We start from the raw sequence: 18,168 nt of genomic DNA, 5'->3' as shown, positions 1-18,168 counted from the left end.
TGCAAATTGCTTTGTTGGTTAGCTATTAAAGTGAATGTTTGGACAACTGTGTGACAAAGAGTTTTGTCGATTCTAGAGCCTTAAAATTTATAAAAAAAAGAGAAGACAAATTAAATGAAATTAAGATAGCTCCCTTCTTGATCTGCGGTTGCAGTTGTGTTTATAAGAAGTGAATGGCCATTGTCTTTTTGTTTTTGTCTGAGGACAGTTGTACCCACATAATGCTATATCCAGTGGCCATAACATCTACAGCAGGGGAGAAAACACAGCACCACTTGCGTCATCATGTGTACTTTTAACTATGGGAACAAGACACCATTCACTGGTGGTCATTGATGTTCCCTAAACCCACGCATGATCTAATGTCCCCAAGGGGTTGAGAGTCACCCTGTGAACAGACACTGCTGAAACACAATATGTTACAACTGTCAGCTGGAAGAAGATGAATTAGCCGGGGGTGATATCATGCTGTCACCTAATGTGACTAATGCCCCCCCCCACACACACACCTCTTGTAAAAGAAGGGGGGAAAGTTCCACTACAGGACAAGGACATATAGTGTTGCCTCAGAACAACCTGCAGACGTCATTTATTCCCTTTCATGTATACATCAGCTATTGGAAATGTATTTCCTCACCTGGAATTAGATTAAAAACATAGTATTCTTTTATTTTTTTACATTCTCACATCTTACACCCACCCCACTTTTCACCCCACCTCACATATTTACCGTCCTCAGATTCCTATTATGTCTGTAAGTACATATTGTTGGTAAAGGTGTCTGGCTGGTGATGGAGCATGCTCAGTTAACCTCAGCAGTGCTCAGGTGTTGTTTAGCTGGTGAGGCTGTGGTCTATCTATCAAAGAGGGGGAAGAGGGGGGCAGACTTCAGGTGGGGGCTCTGTGTGACACTGTCTGGATGTGTGTAGGGCTCCTTGAGGGAGGGTGAGAACCAGAGATGGGTGTGTGTGTGTGTGTGTGTGTGTGTGTGTGTGTGTGTGTGTGTGTGTGTGTGTGTGTGTGTGTGTGTGTGTGTGTGTGTGTGTGTGTGTGTGTGTGTGTGTGTGTGTGCATGCGTGTGTGTGAGTAACTGTGTATGCATGTGTGTGAGGGCAGGAGAGTTGTGCCCCCTGCATGTAGATGTGACATGTCCTTGCTGTGTGATGTGTTACTGTGAAACAAGGCCCTCCCCAGTCTACCTGGGGCTCCACAGATGGCTTCTGCATGCTCTAATGGCTACTGTCACTATATGATGGAGTGAGCATGGTGGAGGCAGACTGTATCCCCTGCCCTCACCTACCTGCCTCCCACTACACCTGGGGATACATACTGCTGGGTCTCGTCTGGGCAGGGAGGGAGAGTTATATCCAGACTGCTCCATAATGCATCTGTCTTTGGAGAGAGCTACTGTAAATGTGTATTTGCAAATTAAGCTGAGAGGATTTATGGCATGAGACTAGATCCAGTGTATAGTATTGCTTTATTTTTTTTTAAATGGTCTCAGTTCTAGGCACATGATCAATAAAGCTTTGTTCAACTGTTTCCATTCTAAAGAGGCTAATATCAATAACAGTTTAGTGTGAAGAGAAATTCCATACTATGCTCTATGCTGAATGAACAGGTCTGAGAATAGGCCTTCCTCCTGTTCTGTTCAGTCCTACTGTGCAGCACTCCAGGACACGTGGCCAGTGGGAATGTGCTGATGGAAAGTGACTGGAGCTGGGTCTTTCTCACCTACCACCACCCATCAGGGATAAGAGAAGCTGACATGCATCGTGTCGGGAGACAGCCAACGCTGTGACCCCCACCCGGCTCTGCCTGTGGCGAGAGAGGGAGAACCGAAGCTTGCTCAGTAACCAGCATAAAGGAACATGACATCTCTGTACAACAAAGAGAGACCCGCTGCTGAAAATATCTCACAGACACTTTTACTCCACTCCTCAATATGTAGGCTGAGTGCTTGGTCTCTGTCTTATTTATCAGTAAGCTGTTCCCTCTTCAGTATCAGCTAGCTATCAAACAAAGGGTCTTTAACACACTGCAGGGCCGACCCAAACCCTACTGTGCTACCTCTGAGATTGTCTTTTCCAGCACTGTTTGAGACACTACGATGGATGCAAATTAAGGGCAGTCAACAACAGCTCAGCTTGGCTCAGCTCGGTTTGGCTCTGTAGTTTTATTCAGGGTATTAGAGCCGCTCCATTGGTTCTGTGTTCATTTTTCCCATAGTTACATTACAAGAGTTGGATGTGTCAATGCAACAGCAGATACAGTAGATGCAGTGAACTGTGATGTTGTGAGTTATATATAGACTCTGTGGTTAGTAGACTGCCTGTTCCATGATCATTAGGCTTTCGCTGAGGACGTTTGATTCATACGCTTGGCTTAAAATAACCAATGTTACTGGATCCAGATGATAATATGAAGCTCATGTCCTCGCTGCTGTCATGACAGCACATTTGCTGAAATCAGCTTCACATCAGCCAGATTCAGAGTGGAGAATGTAGTTATTTAGATTTTCTTCTTTTAATTTGTATTTTATTGAGAGTTGTGTATTTTGACAGCTGAAGAATAACATGGTAATTTGTATACTGAAAATGCCTTAAGGTTAATTGATATGTTTAATCTAACTAATATTTTTCTAAAAATATTTTTCTTTTTATTGTGAAATAGTGGCATTGATTCAGTGACTTAATCACAGTCCCTGTTGGGAACGCCTCCTTTTGTCGACTCACCAAATGAACAGATATGTAAAACCACTGAGCCAGAACCAGCTCATTTATGACTATAGAAGAGGATGGCACTACAGTCTCTATGAGGTCTTCAATTCATCCACTCTATATGGAGACCAGTTTATGTATATGTTTACAATACATCTGAGCTGAAAATGTCAGGTATTTCTACCTATTTCTAAAGGCCCGTATGCAGTATCTGTGAGAGCTCTCTGGTGGGTTGTCCTTTATTTAACAACAGTAGAAGCCATTCTGACCTCAGCCTGAGTAATGATCCGGTTTTTACCTGAAGTGATTGGCTGACTGCTGGTTATGTGATTGGCTGTCTGCTGAGGTTATGTGATAGGCTGCCTGGTGAGGTTATGTGTCTTGGCTGTGAATACCCACTGAGCACTGCTGTAAAGGCCACTGCCCCCCCCCCTCGCATCATCACCCTGGCTCTGGCTGCAGCAGCCTCTGGAGACTCAGAGACTCAGCAGCAGAGAGGGAGGGGGGGGAGATAGAGATACATAGAGATAGAGAGAAAGAGGGCTGGGGGGGATGGAGAGAGAGGAAGGAAAGTGGAAGATACAGTACAGAGAGAGAGAGAGAGATACAGCATAGACAGAGAGAGGAGGAGGCGGAGAAGGGAAGAGAGAGAGAAAGAGAGAGAGGCTTCTGGACAGAACATTCTCACAGGGCAATGTTCCATCTGATGTCCCTTGCTTGGACGTCTTGTTGTTCCCAGCGAACTGTAAACTGGGTGGTCTATTTTTAGGACATGCAGACACGCTGAAACATTCACACAACCTTTCTCTATATTTCATGCAGAACATCTTGGTCCTCCGCTGACCTCTGCAAACTCCCAGAGGTTGCGTGAGGCATTGAGTACCCCATGTCTTATGAAATACACTACCCTACCTGCACATGAGATTGAGTTATGGATTTTCCTTTCTTTTATTTTTGCATCAACAATGTAAGAAACGTCTCATTCATAATCAATGATAATCTAAGAAAGACAACGCCTTTTGTGTAGTTCCAAGTGTATGCCTTGGAGGCCTCACTGAGTCCTCTGCCTCTGGTACCAGGCAGCCCAGCCTAGTTTCCGAGCCCAGTCCCAGCCTCTGGTCCCTGTAGCCCAGGCCAGTCCAGTCCAGTCCAGTCCAGTCCCAGTCTCATCTATCAATGTCATACTGCTCGTGCTCCGGGTCTCCTGCTCCCCTCAGACAGACTGCATACCATTTCATAACAGTCACGCTGACCGTTTAAGCACGGTGATTAATGGGTAATGAGAGAGCTCTCTGGTCATTTGACTTACTGTAATACTAGTTCCCTGTGATTAGACACATGTATTGTGTTGAGTCTGCTAATGCAGACATGAAAGATTGAGTAATGTTCCACAGCTGGATTTTTTATTTTTCTCTCTCATTCTATTGCAGTTCTTGTCCTTAAACATTCAGTTGGCAATTTGGGAATAAATTGTCTTGGCCTAGACTCATTCCTCATTTCTCCACTGTGACACATTGGAGTCATTATCACAGTGGTGGAGCGGAGCCACGTCGGACAATCAGCCTGTAAACATGAATGCAAACTGTGGAAATTCCTCCTCCTCATAACAAAGTCAGCAACCCGCCACTTCAGCAGTATTAAGATTGCTTTGATGAAATCCCCTCTCTCTCTCCAAGTCTCTCTGAGTGATCAAAGGCTCATTTTGTAAGCAACAAGATGTTTACACACCACACAATAACTCTACCATACTTGATGATGTATTTGGAGGCTGAATAAGGTTTTCTGATGTTTTTATTGTGGTTACATTTTTTACAAATTTATTTCCATGTGTCAAAAGGGAAGTTATCCTCAGTATCAAAGCAATGCAGTTATGAGAAGCAACTTCTACTGTACAATGAATCAGGTATACCCCATTTTTATATAATATTCTCAATAAGAACACTTGGTCATGCTACACATTTTCCAACACAGAGAACTAGATTCTATACTAGGGTATGGAAGCAGTAACATAATGTAAGAATTCATAGTGTACCACACCCTCCTCTGTCAACACATCTGGGAATTCCTCTTTTACTCTCTAAATTCATTTGTAATCTCGTGGAATGCTGGCGTGCATATCCAGAATGTTAGTTATCATGCCCCAATTCTAGTAAAAGGCTACAGGGAGAGATGGGAATGCCAGGATGAGAGACCCAGAAGGAAGGAGTCAGTCATGCCTGGAATATTCCCACACAAGCTTGAGCATTTCTTTCTGCCCATAAAATAAAGCGAGAAAAAAAAAAATTTGTATTCTCACTTTATTTTTATGGGCAGAATGCTTCCCACCATATCAAACATCCCAGTCTCTTCTTCATCTCTGCATTTGTGTATTTGGTTCCGTGTCAGAGGCTATGGTTCAGTTCTGCTGCTACACAGACAGTAGTCCACAGTCCTTTTTGTGAATGTTAGTCAGTTGGATGCATTTTTTTTGTTCAATGCTTTTAAGCTGTATAAATGGAGGGGCATGATCTTTATCTGCAGTTAGTTCTTGAGGTCCTCTGGAAATGTTCTGATCAAGTGTCAGAACTTTGAGGGAAAGAATGTACAGTCTTGATTATACATGGTCCTTCTAGTGACCCATATTATCAGTTTTTCCATTATGTTTTTAGTCAATATTTGTAGCGTGACCTTATTAGAGGGGGTTCCAGTATGATATGATATCATTTCATGGGTTTCCACTGAGTGCCCTTTAATTAAAGTGTACCAGTGACAGTGCTAATTTTCTCTCAATGAGTCAGTGGAGAGGATGGCTCCAATATTCTACCACACGCATGCACGTGCACACGCACACTCACTCACACACACACACGCACACACACACACACACACACACACACACATTGTCACTGAGAGGGTAATTATTCTCTGTTTAGTCATCCATCTGTGAAATGATGTTGCAGGTTATTACCCTTCACTTTACCTTGCTATGTTAGGGGGTAATACATTAGCATTTATCTGTTAAATATCTGAGTTTGTTTGCACACAATATTATTCATGCTCATATTCGTGACTGAAATATCCATTTATCATAGCCAAAGCTGAAATGTCAAGTAGCAAATTATCAATTGATGTTTAAACTTGAACTGATATAAACTCAAAATGCTGCATAACTTGATTCAGCTATTCATCATCACAATGTCTTTATTGAACTTCTCTCCAGCCAAATATGGCCAATATGAAGAGTGATCATATTATATTGTCACAGAGATGTGGTGGACGGTAAGAAGACAAAAACACATCTGGAAACCACTCAGAGAAATGGCTGTCTGAGAGAAATGTAAGGAAGTCATTTTCGACAGTTAGCTTCTGACAGCCCTCTGAAAGCACAGCAGATCTGCTTGGTTTGGACCAGAGCTTTTGTCTGTCTCCTCCATGCATGTTCTGGGAAGAGGCTTACAGTGCCTGTAAACCCTGCAAACAGGAGGTCTGATCTCCCAACAGCATGGTAATGAAGGAGAATCCAGGCAGAGGGCAAATCTGTTCCTGACAGTGGTGCCAACAGGCGACTGGGAACATACAGCTCTTTAGAAAATCCCAAATCCATGCAGTTTTGTGAAAATCGTTTTGAATTATCATCAAACTGCAGGGCCCCCTCTATTCTCTCTCTCCATCCCCCCTGCAAGCAAGCTTGAATCAGCATCTTGTCTCAGCAAATTTGGCAAGTGCTGTAGACTCTCACAAGCAGAACTGCCCAGAATAAATAAATACGGAAAAAAAGAGACTAAAATGTAAGGGATGTCGGTTTATTTTTCAGGCCCTCACTGTGGTTTCACTCAATAAATATTTCCAATGAAACATTTAGAGGGTGAATAGACTTTATTATTATCACATTATTATTATTGTACAATGACCCTTTCCCGTCCTCTGATAATGGCTTAGGCTAATATTTGCTACTAATAAAGATACATATTTATAGTTATTTCCCTTGGCCTGGTTGTATGGCACTTCAGTTAATTGATATTGACATGATCCTGATCCTGACACTGCTAATGTAAGGTAAGCACAGTAGAAAGTAACCACATTATTTAAGCCAGTGTTGGTCTGTGGCCTACTTGACCTGTTGGACTCTCTCAATCAAGTATATTATATTAGCGTGTGATTGGCTTCTCCATGACAATTTGACCATCATTTCGGAAACAAGATCATATTATCATAATGTTTGGTTTGCTTTTCAAACTTCATGTTGGTTTGCTACCAACTCAGGTTACCAGCCTAATCACTCAAACTCAACCAACGGTATCGCATTTTCCATTGATTAAATGTTTATATTTCTGAGGTCTCTGGTTGGTGTCAGACCACCTCAATCAAGGGAGAGACCGCACTGGGCTAGCTAACATAGCACATTCCCTCCTTGTGTAGCTCTAACACCACACTCCCCTTACCCCAGACCAGACGGTCACATTTCAGATTTCATCCACACCCTCTGGTTGGGGAGCGTGAAACGTGATGTTTTGGTACTTCTACTGAGGGTCTTTAGGTTGACATGGCTGATTGCTGCTGATGAGGGCATTAATGTACTCTTGATTATGGTAGGGCGTGGATGGGATGGGGGTGGATGAGATCCCCACTGACGCTCTAACCAGGGTCATCTGTCTTTGGCAATGAAAAGGAGCCATTTTTTACTGTTAGTGTGTGTGATTGTGGTTTCCTCCGAATGATTGGAACATCAAACAAGAATGTGTTTAATACTGTAGGTTGTGTTTGAGAGACAGAGAGAGAGAGAGAGAGAGAGAGAGAGAGGGGGGGGGGGGGGGAGAGAGAGAGAGAGAGAGGAGAAAGAGAGAGAGAGGGTTGATGGGGGGGGGGGAGAGAACAAGGGGAAGTGCTGGTATGCAGGATTCTGTAACGGATCCTCTGTTGGTTTTGTGATTATGGTTAATAAAGGCTGACTAGCAGAGCATGAGTTGGCGTAACTTTAGGCATCCCGCTGAACATTTTCCAGGCTCGATTTGCTTTCATCACCTCAGGTTAAATTCCACCTTGGCTTTTCTTTCTATAGACTGTCACACAGAGAGTTTAATCACAACCAATATCACTTGTGAGGGAAAGGAAGTGCTTGTAGGTTCAGCTCCACTATTTAACTTGTCAATGGCTCTTGTCTAAGTAGCCGTAGTATTAATGTTGTCAGTCCCATGCAGAGTTATATCCTTTGAAAGTAATTTCCTCTCATGGGAAGAGATGCCATGTCCTCTCTCTCTCATCCTCCCCCTCTCCTTGCCTCATCTCCCTCTCCTCCCAGCATCTGCCTCTCTACTAGAAACCCAGCGTTTTTATTTCCCTTATCTTGAATGTTTCACAGTCAATAAATGTCTGCTTTTATCTCAAACAGATTCCCGCTCATCTTTGGCCTGTTCCCAGGGACTCTCTCTCTCTCTCTCTCTCTCTCTCTCTCTCTCTCTCTCTCTCTCTCTCGCTCTCGCTCTCTTTCTCTCTCTCTCTGTCTCTCTGTCTCTCTCTCTGTCTCTCTGTCTCTCTCTCCCCCTAAATATTGTGAAGATTCCATTGGCAGCTGACTAACTATGTTGGCTTGTGATGGGTTCACACATGCAGGTTAAATGCTTTGATCCACAGAGTACTGCAAGGCTGGCCCAGTTAAGGTTTGACCTTGTGACCCCTCTGCCCATGTGGCCTGTACTCATACCATGACCACCCAATGCAGTCCACATGAGCCATGGTCACGCTCTGTTATCATGAGAGGTGATCAATGTCAAGGTTATGACACCAGCTATGCCTAATCAAAGTATGAGGTGACTTGAAGCTATTTGAAGGTTTGCTCAGCAGTTCAATCCTGTTCATCTAGTTTGTGTTTCATGTGTGCTAACTATTTCACGGCATACTCACTTTGGTTGTAACCTATTGTAGATGCCATCTATTTCAGTAGCAACATGATTGGCAACACAGTACATCCAGTTGCCCCCCATACCAGTGTAGTAATGCCATATTACTCTGTTAACAACGTTGTAAGTCAGTCACTTTTTTTTTTTTTAACCGGTGTGATCATTGCATGACATGTTAAATCATCCTAGAAACATTGACCAAGCAGCTGCCGTTAATGCATAACACGTTATAGGGAAGTAACACAGCTGAGTTCTTATCTTGTCATGCCTGCAAACAATCAGTGTGTTGTTTAAACGCTGGGATTCTCTGCTTGCTGAAAGACAATGATCAAAACAGCCTCAGCAGGAAAGAGGAGAACAGTCCTGTATAATATGCAATACTACATGGAATATACATCAATACAAAGATGGGAGGTTGAGTTAGTCAGGTGGGACGTGTAGCAGAGTGGTCTCAAAATCCTATTGAATGGTGGTATATGTTATGAAAAGTGTGTGTGTGTGTGTGTGTGTGTGTGTGTGTGTGTGTGTGTGTGTGTGTGTGTTAAATGGATCTGCCGCAAACAATCTATGTATTATATTGCTTCTATTATATTTCTTCGAATGCTACCAATGCCCATCCCCACGTCTAATCAATGGCACAGCGTGTCTCTCAGTGGCTGCTCTTGAGAAGAGAAAAAAAACGTTTTGATTGAATTCTCTTCCCACTCGTTTCCACCCCAAGTGTTTAGAAGAAAGGCATGCAAAGCACAAAAAAGACTTTCTGTAATTGGTCTATTTTGCACTTCATCTCCAAGGATATTTTATTCACATGCCTGCCTCATAAAGGGCTAAATTGTTTCAGTTCTGAACTGATTGAGCCTGAAATACAAAAAGGAAAAAAAGGAGGGGAATAAAGCCCTCATGCCTCCTACCGAGTTTTGCTAAACCACTTATTTCAAGCTAAACTGGATTAGAGACAAAAGAGACAAAGCTGGAATTTCTTGGCTCTCTGTATAATGGAGTTGTGGCACTGGGAGACCCCTTGCCGGGCCAGTAATTGAACTTATGCTTTTGAAAAGACAAGACATTTTAACTGCAGGCATATTAGGGAGATGCACATGTTTGTTTACTTATGAGATAATAGTGATGGGCTGGAGTGAGTTATCCGCCGCCACTAGGAGTGTGTATATCCTCCAGAGCTTTCCTAGCAGACGTTAATGCATTTCCAGTTTGTTCTCTGGTATCCTGTTTTCTTTTTCATTCAGTTTTCCCATAGCAGGTTGAGTAGACCAGTCAGTAAACCGAGTCCCTAGATACCAAGAGGTATACCAAGAGGGGTCACTGACATTGTGCATGCAAACATTTCATGTATGTGATACTGCTGTTAAGGCATTAGCCTGTACCTAGCAGAGACTTTTCAGAGCACACACATGTAAATGAAAAAGCCTCCCTACAGACATATGGATCTGGTTAGTGTGGCGGCGTTTCACTGTGTACCAGGGCAGGGGAGCCAGTTAGTGAGTTAGGATGACATACTTGTTTGTCCTCTGGCCAGGTATCGGACTAGTGTGTATGTGTGGGCCCAGGGCCAGAGAGCCATCAGCAGCACACAGGCAGGAAAGACTCCCTGCCCTCCTGCTCTGCTGGTGGGTGGTCGCATCACAAAAGGGATACATCTGCCTGGCAGAGGGAGAAGGAGGAGTAGAGGCAGCCATGCGCAGCGAGCTCAGCTACACAGAGTGAGGTTAGCGTGGCATGGCGTGGACAGCATGGCACCATGCCAGCTCCGTCGGCCCGCCGGCCTGTTCCGTCCTGTCCAAACACGAAGCCCCTCTCCTCTCCAATCCCTCCCCCGGTGCGCCTTGGCTAAACACCGAGGTGCTGTCTTAAACCCCCGCCCGGGGCCTGAGGGGCAGCGTGAGAGTCTGCTGACGAGCGCCTCGTAAATCCAGGCCAGATCCCTGGCAGCGGGTGGGTATTAACACCAGGGTACTGACCTCCCTGGCACCACAACCTGCAGAGAGGGAACTGTAGCAGGATAACTAATCCCCTGGTCCATATCATCTTATTTAGAGTCGATCACACTTGTTTGGATTGAGAAGTGGTGAGGCGGTTTTCCCACTGTAGCCATTTTAGAGATGGATTTAGTGTAGTGTAAACCCTAATGCGATTTGTGTGAGGGTTTACAGTTAAGTGGACATCCAGCAGGTTCATATGAAGTTCAGGGGACAGGGATTGTTGGCAATGGTTGGATTTAAAGGCAGTGGGATAGGCTGGATTTCATTGCCACCAAGAATCTTGATGATTTACATGTGTTGAAAAGCATAAATGTCCTGTAGTTGCTATCCGCTTTTTTATGCATGTCATATTTCAACAGAGAGCTGGACTTTGTCTGTGGTACTTCATCTCCAAAACCAGATTAACATTTTTTTGGCTTGGCTTACTCTTCCCTCAAAATGTACAACTCATAAAAATCCATTGCCATGAAGTTTGTTTGGCATTTCCTCTTGTAAGAATGAGGCAGGTGTGGTGTCGATTCTTCATAACCCCATGTTCTCTGTCTGTTTTTGTTGTATTATTGTAATGGAGAAGGAGTATCCATTGCCCTACCGTGCTCTAGATCCTGAAACAGATACAGCCAAAACTCTTCTTAAGATCATCAGGTCAGGTCATCTTTGAAGTCTGAGCTGTACAGTTAATATTTATTGTTTGCTGATTACTGTTCCAAGAGGTGATAGTGTGATGACCATAATCCCTTCTGTTTATGTGTATCATAAGCATGGCATGTCCTTTGAACTGACTCGATGGCTAACCCTGCAGCGGTCAGCTAAAACACACATGGCATGGCACATTCCTCCTTGTCCCTCACTCCTCATAGGATCCTATAATACATAGCTGTGGTTCTTATTGCTTCATGTCCTGGTGCTGCTTGCCTACTTTCCCTCTGTCTCAAGGGAGGCTGGTGGAGGTAGAAATCAGATATGATACCATTCCTCATTCCATTCCATGCATTACAGTGAGCCCGTCCTCCGTGTTCTGCCTCCATCAGCCTCCCCTGTGTGTCTCTATGCCCCTCCTGCTCACATGACTGTCTTAGTCTGTCCTCTCACAGGCTTGACACAATTACCTTAAATACATTACAGCAGATGACCTTTTGATGATGGTGTTCCTCAAGATACCTCTGTCTTGTGCTGTACTGTATTAATCAGTGCTCCAGTACTCCTTTGTTTTTCCCTTGGAGTCTGCAGAGTTCATGGTGGGTTCCAGTTATAAAAAGACAAGATTAATTATGGCCCATTGGCTTTAATTGCTTTTATCGTTTAACTGCATAGGGCAAGTTCATTGTGTGTGCTACTTAGAAGATTATGGGGGAATGTGATAATATGAAAGACTAATCATTCCTAATGTTTTAATCAAGGAAGCATTACACTTACTGTTAATAGTCTGCTATTTTTCATTATTTTAAGGGTCATGCTACATTCTTTATGTGTGATATTGTGCGTCCTCTTCATCTGTTTCCCCTTTTCTGTCTGTGTTACCATGGGGAACTGACCCTAAGACTTTTGACAGTTGCTCTCAAATTAGTGAGAAATTGGGACATGGATTGAACTGGTGGCCTTTCCGTTGCCAAGCAACAGAGTAACCTCTGGAACAGTGGTGCATTCTCAGTACTGGAACAACGCCCCTGTGTGTCAGACCTACAGTACGTCTCCCCCATGATTCTGACAGATCTGACCTTACTTAAGGTTTTTGATAAGGGGATCTCTGCAGCAGACACAGTGTTATGAACTGTAAGATACATATATGGAGGTATGGTAGCATCCATCAACAGGCTTACTCTCAAATAAGAACCACATGGCTCAAGGGAGTCTATTTCCATTTTACAGAGCACAGGAAAAGTGGCCCCATGGGCATTATAGAAAAAAAAAATTATACGTTGTATTAACATTGTTTTTTGGTTGTACCATTGTATATCAGTCATGATGGAAAAATGGTATGGTGCAGCAATGTCTAAATCCAAACATTGTATAAACGTATGTAAAAGGATGTTTATTCACTGTCTTGTGCCAACCCTAGAGAGACGATTGAAAATAACTGTGGGACAATGTTGCACTGTAGAACGTGTTAATACCATCATACCTTGTTGGCTTATGGTTGTCATTTGATGGTCATCATCCAACGTTGCTACATTGTGTATCATGGGTTGAAAATTAAAGATTTCTTAACATTGGCAGTTGACGGACAGCATCAGACCATCTCACAGTCAAAAATAATAGTTTTTCAAATGTTATCTATTTACAGTTGCATGTGAACTGTAAAAGAACTTTAACAACCTTAAGTCAACATTGAAAAATAACCATCACATAACAGCATCTAATAAACTGTTAATTCCAACCAACATGTGACTAACCAACAACCATCAAATAACAATGTCAATCCAACATTGCATAAGCTACAGAGCTCCAGTGTTTGCATTTTGACATATAAAAAACAATACTCGTTTTTTTAACCATTGCACAACATCAGTTTGGTTAGTTTTTGACTGTTGCATAACTGACACAATATAAAATGCCCAATGGCGGGGGGGGGGGGGGGGTTAGCATAGTGAACCACTACACTTTGCGGTAGTTTCCAACAAGTGCCGTGGATGAATGCACCATTATGCATACTACTCTCTAGTATGTGGATTATTATAGGGCCTGAGATAGGAATAAAGAGTCCTTGGCTGGCTCTGTCTTTCTCTTCAGCCAAGCTGTTCCGTTGTTCTGCTTTGCCTCTGTAGCCTGCCGACTGCAGCTGCCATCGGGGGCACCGCTTACGAGCGTGCGCCTCTGACCTGTTCCATAGGGGCCTGTACAGCCCACTGAACCATCCCAGGAGAACAGACTCAGAACTGTTCTGGAACCAATCCAAATTATATCCCTGGCTAGGAATAGACCTACTGTTGATCTGATGGTATATGATAATAACATAGTAACTCAGATAGTTTGCTTGTGTCTATAGTTCATAATAGTTTTAATGCATGGTATATGCATGAGAAAACCTTTCATTGTTTTGTTCACAACAGGACGTTGCTCAACTAAACCAGATGTCAGGGGAACAAACAGTCATGAAGAGTTATAACCCTCAGACATGTCGTTTTATATACATGTACGACAGATTTATACTACTCACAAACATACACAAGTAAATATATCAAGTGGCTATACTAACAAGAAATCTAGAATGAAGTGATGAATTGTGAATTCTACAGCCAACCAGGTTGGAGTTTCATCTAATAGTGTCCTTATGATTCCTATAGTATAGACATGAATGACTTGTTCTCTTAGTGTATTGTATTGTATTGTGTGTATTGTGTGTGTACTGTATCTCTTTAAGTGAATTGCATGACTTGTGGGTTGTGGAATCTCTGTATTGTACCGTCTCTCAATGTTCTCTACTGTCACTGACTGCAGGGGGAATAGTGCTCTTTCTGTACGTCAGTACTAATCATCAACAGAGATGAGAGGAGAGTTGCCCCCTCGGTCAGATTTCCCTGTAGGATACACGCTTTTCCTCACTGAATCAATCTGCAATGACAAAAGACAGAAGGAGAAATCAATAGTCCACTCCTAGCGCCGACGCAGTGTGAAGTATATGATCATAGATGCTTCATATCATCCTTGAGGCATTCAGAGATGGAACGGCCACATTAAATGGATTTAAATGGATTTTCAGTTGTAATGGTGACCATGGCTTGCTATTATTTAAATGGTGAAGAGGGGTTAGATACTGTATTTATACAAACGTTAGCAAGAGAATAGTGTATATATAGAGAATAGTGTGCATATAGAGAATAGTGTGTATACTTTCCTCTAGTACCTGTTTGATTGAGTTTGTTTGATATCATCCCTGATGATAAGTAATCCCTTTGACATTATGCCTTTTATTTCAATGAATTATTACAACACAGCTGCCATCTTTCTTTGACTTTCAGCTTTGCGACAGCAGGAAATAAGTTACAGCATGAATTCCCTTAGTTGGAGACTACGGAAGCCCTAAAAGGCCCTGGTATTCCTAAAAAGAATTTACTCTGTTTTCCCGTGATAATGATTTATTTATAAAAGTTAATTTTCTTTGTTTTCTCAAGATTCCAAGTTATTTATCTCATTATCTCGAGATAACAAATGTTGTTGTCCCAAGGTAATGGGATAATTTTCTCGAGATTTCGAGTTATAGGCACAAAATGTTGTTTTCCCGAGATAACGAATAAATGTAACGTGAGATTTCCAACTGCATCACACTTGACATGACTAATGAATGAATGAATTATTGCACGTTAAAAATTGTGTCATGTGCGTAACGTTAGCTGTGTCTGTCTGTCACACTGTCAGATTGACAACTACACTTTTGTCATTCAGCTGCACCAAAATGTATTAATTCCTTGATGCCTTGAGGGACAGAGGGGTACCCGAGGAGAACCTTGATAATGACATAAATAACTGAAGATCACGAGAAAACAAATTTAATTTGTCACTGGAAAACTAAAATGTTACTAAATGTAAAAAACTAAATGTAAAAATGTTTTATGAATACATGGCCTTGTAGGGCTTCCGTAGGAGACAAGGCTTTTTAAACAAATACTGTATATAACACGCCAGTAGTATGATTCTGAAAGTAACTGATGCGTTACTTGAAAAAGTAACTGTAATTATATTACAATATTTGAACAGAGTAACTTGTTAATACTCATAAAAGTATTATATTATTATAATTCATTTCTAGTTAATTTTTCTAACTCGTTGCCCCCCAGCCCAGGAATGATGAGAATGAAAGCCTCCAGGGAGACAATTTCAGCTCTAGGCCTTTGCAATGTTGCAATGTGATAAGCTGTCTGATCCGATCCTCTCCATTCCATTCTTAATAGAGTATCAGTCAATGAATCTAAATGGCTATGGTATGATGTGTATGTAAGGCTTATTCTGTAGGTATGTACTGGACTGTACAGGTATGAGATCATCTGTTCCTGAGAGTGCAGCACCGCTGCAGGGCATGAATGAATGGATGTTTCTCTGCATGTATTAGTTGGCGTTATTGTGGAAAGGAAGCCATAAAGATTTTTTAGCTGGAGTGAGATTTCCAAAATAAACACAGTAAGAAAGGCCAGTTGATCCTGCAGTGGAATAGTTCTATTGGGAACAATATAGGTCCAGTTTTTTTTTCAATATACTCCCACCAAAAGTGTAAAAGATTTGAACACTGTATAAATACATAATAATTTCCATGCAGGGATTCAGATGTTTAATATCAGGCCTGTAATATGATGGATAGGTGCGTCTGAAGGGGCCATATTTCTGAGTTTATTTTTGTCCACAGAGTCCAGGTGTGTGAAGAGAAAGATAATACAGATTAATTGAACATTGTGATGTAAGGCCTCATTCGTAGTCAATGAATCCAGCATAGCTGTCATTATTTTGGCTTGAATAAAAGATAAAGTCACCGTGCTGTGTTGGCATTTCTCCTTTGTTGGTTTATAAGCCCCAGTAACAAAGAAATTGACTGTTAACGGATCTCTTCCTGTTCATGGGCATTTAAAAGCCAACATAACAGCCAAAACAAAACAGTAAAAACCATTGTAGTTCCCTTTTCTTGAAACACTTCCTAAAGCTGCATATACAACACTTGCCTGACCAAATTGTGCATGAACTACATTTTTGTTCCAGATTACGTTACATAACACACCAGTGTTTGTTCCTTTTCCATTTACTAACCATAAATGCATTCTTGAGTTGTTGTTCCAGTTGAAGCGAGCAAGGTCAGAAATCCAAATTATATTAAATCTTATGCTCAATTTACTAACATGGCCTGGCTCAGAGTCAAATGCAAAGAGTCAGAGAATCACAAACCAACCAGAAAACTACCTTGGCTCTCGCCTCTCAAAATATTTCTTCTTGCCGTTTGCTGCTCTTTTTCCAGTCAATTGAGATTTTCAACTATATTGTTGTTTTTCTGTCTTCCAGAGGAGGAACGTCAACCTGCTGCTGAGTGTGTTTCTGTTGGCTGCCTGGGGGGCTGTGCTGCTGGCCTGCCGCCTCTACTGGATGGGCAACAAACCTCCCAACTTCTCCAACTCAGACAACCCCGCGGCGGACTCCCCGTCCCTCCTCACCCGTATGCTGACCTTCCTCTACCTGCCTGCGGTCAATGTATGGCTCCTACTCTGCCCAGACACGCTGAGCTTCGATTGGTCCATGGACGCTCTGCCTCTGATCAGAGGCATCGCCGATTGGAGGAACCTTCATACTGTGGCCTTCTATGTGGGATTACTGCTCCTGGCCTGGTTTGGTCTTCGTACCCGCCAGACCAGTAAGGGCAAGGAGACCAACGGCAAAGCCCACCATATAACCAATGGGAATGGGAAGTCCAACACTAACGGACACAGCTACCACCACAACGACCAGGAGCACACAAACTTGGAGCCAGAGTCTCACACGAGTGCACAAAACGGTACTAAAAAGCACTACACACTGAGGACTCCGCTGCCCACCACTGAGAATGTAGTGGTGTTCTCCTTGGGCCTCTTGGCCATCCCTTTCCTCCCTGCCACCAACCTGTTCTTCTACGTAGGGTTTGTGATAGCAGAGAGGGTACTGTACATCCCCAGCATGGGCTTCTGCCTGTTGGTGACGGTGGGGATGAGAGCCCTGTATGTCAGACTGAGACGCAGGTCCTCCAGGACTGTACTGGTGTACTGCAGCGCTGCCCTTGTCCTGCTGTTTGGGATCAAAACTGTACTGAGGAACCAGGACTGGCAGAACGAGGAGATGCTCTACAAGTCAGGGATATATGTGAACCCTGCTAAAGGTAATGCCGCACACTGACACACATATTGTACACACACACACACACACACACACACACATGCACACATACACATCTATCTCTCTCACGTTCACTCTCTCTCAGACATACACACTGAGCCTCTCAGACCCATCACATTATGATTCAGCCTGAGAGTGCTTTTAAGTAAGAGGTTGAATGGGATAACATGTGTGATGTCATACAAGCTGTCATTACTTCTGCATTGAATAATTCAGCATAGAGCTGCCTCTAAAAGATCTCACGTCAACACCATCCTTCAAGTTCTCATATGTTGACAGATTGACCCTGTATGCCCTGAAGCGAGACTATGTGAAGTGATACTCCCTCTTTAAAGTTTCAAAATGTGCCTTCTAATGTTAGCATAGTGTGGTGTGATGAACCACTCTCTGTTAGCTAGTGTGAAGTCTGTGACCTCCGGTACATAATGCCTGAAGGACTCTTTAACACAAGTCCTCCTTTGAAAAAACATTAAATCCTCTGTAATAACAGGCTAGACGCTCCTTCTGACTTTGGAGGGCATTTTCACTGACATTCCTCTTTGATTGGCAATGAGGAAATATAGAATATTCAAAGATTCAAATTCAAGGTCGTCATCTTCACCGTCCAAAGATAACAGTTCCTGTGCTCCTGAGATGCTGGGCCTTAGACAGGGTCCAGGGACGAGGTAAGGGCAGGACATGTTGTGTTAGCTAATTTCCCTTTCAGATTCTGCGACAGAGGAGAGCTGAGCT

At 42.8% G+C, this 18,168-nt stretch overlaps 1 protein-coding gene across 1 annotated transcript in view; it reads left to right on the top strand.

Annotated features, from left to right (window-relative positions):
- Positions 1-18,168, top strand: part of tmtc2b (transmembrane O-mannosyltransferase targeting cadherins 2b) — a gene marked incomplete at both ends in the record, with an annotated part of 96,070 nt that overhangs the window by 55,368 nt on the left and 22,534 nt on the right. Inside the window, one exon of the mRNA XM_083667249.1 lies at positions 16,576-17,419. Within this exon, the coding sequence (XP_083523375.1) occupies positions 16,576-17,419 (844 nt within the window). The remainder of the gene's footprint in view (positions 1-16,575; positions 17,420-18,168) is intronic.

This window comes from Argentina silus (assembly GCF_951799395.1).
Source record: "Argentina silus genome assembly, chromosome: 3".
In the NCBI taxonomy this organism is placed as follows: domain Eukaryota; kingdom Metazoa; phylum Chordata; class Actinopteri; order Argentiniformes; family Argentinidae; genus Argentina; species Argentina silus.
Note: the sequence above shows the minus strand (reverse complement) of the source record. Positions and strands in the feature narration are given on the sequence as shown.